Source organism: Mus pahari, chromosome 2 (assembly GCF_900095145.1).
Source record: "Mus pahari chromosome 2, PAHARI_EIJ_v1.1, whole genome shotgun sequence".
Lineage (NCBI taxonomy): Eukaryota > Metazoa > Chordata > Mammalia > Rodentia > Muridae > Mus > Mus pahari.
Genome location: NC_034591.1, coordinates 100965258 through 100967151, shown reverse-complemented (window position 1 = coordinate 100967151; position 1894 = coordinate 100965258). Strand labels below are relative to the sequence as shown.

Here is a 1894-nt window from a genome sequence, read left to right as displayed (position 1 = left end):
ACACACACCACACACACACACACACACACACACACACACACACACACACAAAAGAAGGAAAGAAAAAAAAGAAATTACCTTCTGGATGGGAGGATCTCAGGATTCCAATCAGGGTATCTATTTGAAAAATAAACACTATTAATGACAGTGCAAAAAATAATGAGCTCCAATTAATCCTTATCTGAAATGTGTTAAGACTGTTCAAACTTAAGTTTATATATGATTTAAGACATTGAAATATACTTCTTAGCCGGGCATTGGTGGCACACGCCTTTAATCCCAGCACTTGGGAGGCAGACAGGTGAATTCAAGGTTCTGAGTTCAAGGCCAGCCTGGTCTACAGAGTGAGTTCCAGGACAGCCAGGGCTACACAGAGAAACCCTGTCTCGAAACAAACAAATAAACAAACAAAGAAATATACTTCTTGAGGATAATATTTTATATCTAATCCACTGCATAATAAAGGTATGTGTGTATGTATGTGTGTGTGTGTGTGTGTGTGTGTGTGTGTGTGTGTGTATATATATATATATGCTAGCAGAAAAACATTCACCAAGACCTCAACTTTTTTAAGTCAAATAAATAGTATAAACAAAATTGTTTCATGGTACAAAATATTAAGTCTAGGTAGTGGTAAACAGAAAGTAGCAAAGATAGATGATAGGCATGGCAGTGTATACCTGCTTTGCCAGCACGTGGAAGGTAGAAACAAGAAAACTGAGGGTTCAAGATCTACATCAGCCTTTCCCAACATATGGGTCGTAACCCCTTTGGGAGGTCAAGTAACCCTTTACAGGGGTCATATATCAGATATTTATATTACAATTCATAACAGTAGCAAAATTATAGTTATGAAGTAGCAACAAAAATAATTTGATGGTTGCAGTCACCACACCATGAGGAACTATATTAAAAAGTAGCAGCATTAGGAAGGTTGAGAACCACTGATCTACATGGTAAGTCAGACTGACTAAACTATGTGTCATGTGACATACAGGCTGAGAAAGAAGATAGCTTAGTCTGTAAATAACTTGCTGCACAAGACAGGAGACCAGAATTAACTCATGTAAAAAGCTGGGCACTACACGCTATGTGCTTGTAATCTCAGTATGGTGGAAGTAGAGACATGCCAATGACTTGGGTTCACTAGCCAGCCAGTCTAATTATGAACCCCAGGTCACTGTGAAAAATCCTGTCTCAAGAAAGTAGGTGGAAAGCTCTAAGATCAAAGTATCTAACACTGACCCGTGGCCAACAGAAGCCTGCACACGTGCGTGTGTACACACACACATACAGAGAGAGAGAGAGAGAGAGAGAGAGAGAGACAGAGAGACAGAGAGACAGAGAGACAGAGAGACAGAGAGAGAGACAGAGAGAGAACAAAGAAAAAGAAGTATCTTACCCATTTTATAAAACTGTAGATAGAGGAAGGCTTGGTAAGGTTAAAAAGGCATTCTCTCTCTTTTTAAAAGATTTATTATTTTATGTATATGACTACACTATAGCTGTCTTCAGACACACCAAAAGAGGGCATTGGATCTCATTACAGATGGTTGTGAGCCACCATGTGGTTGCTGGGAATTGAACTCAGGACCTCTAGAAGAGTAGTCTGTGCTCTTAACCACTGAGCCAAGTCTCCAGCCCAAAAGGCATTCTCTTGAAGAGGAGCATCCATATCTAGTTTCAGGAGGATCTGATGTTTCTGGCCTCATAGTTACCTATATTCATATGCACGTACCCATGTACTGGTACATATTCATGTACATAACTTAAAAACAAACCTCCAGGGAACATAAAATTTTCATACTTTCTGTTGAAACTGCCAGAACACAGTATTATATCAAACTCTTTAAGTTATATCCAGCAGCACTTGGAAAAAAAAAAAAAAAAAAAA

At 38.8% G+C, this 1894-nt stretch overlaps 1 protein-coding gene across 13 annotated transcripts in view; it reads right to left on the bottom strand.

Moving 5' to 3' along the window:
- Positions 1 to 1894, bottom strand: part of Znf638 (zinc finger protein 638) — a 71577-nt gene that overhangs the window by 44470 nt on the left and 25213 nt on the right. For all 13 annotated transcript variants that reach the window (XM_021188629.1, XM_029535547.1, XM_029535550.1 and 10 more), the window contains exon 4: positions 79 to 117. In XM_021188629.1, coding sequence (XP_021044288.1) covers positions 79 to 117 — 39 coding nt within the window. The remainder of the gene's footprint in view (positions 1 to 78; positions 118 to 1894) is intronic.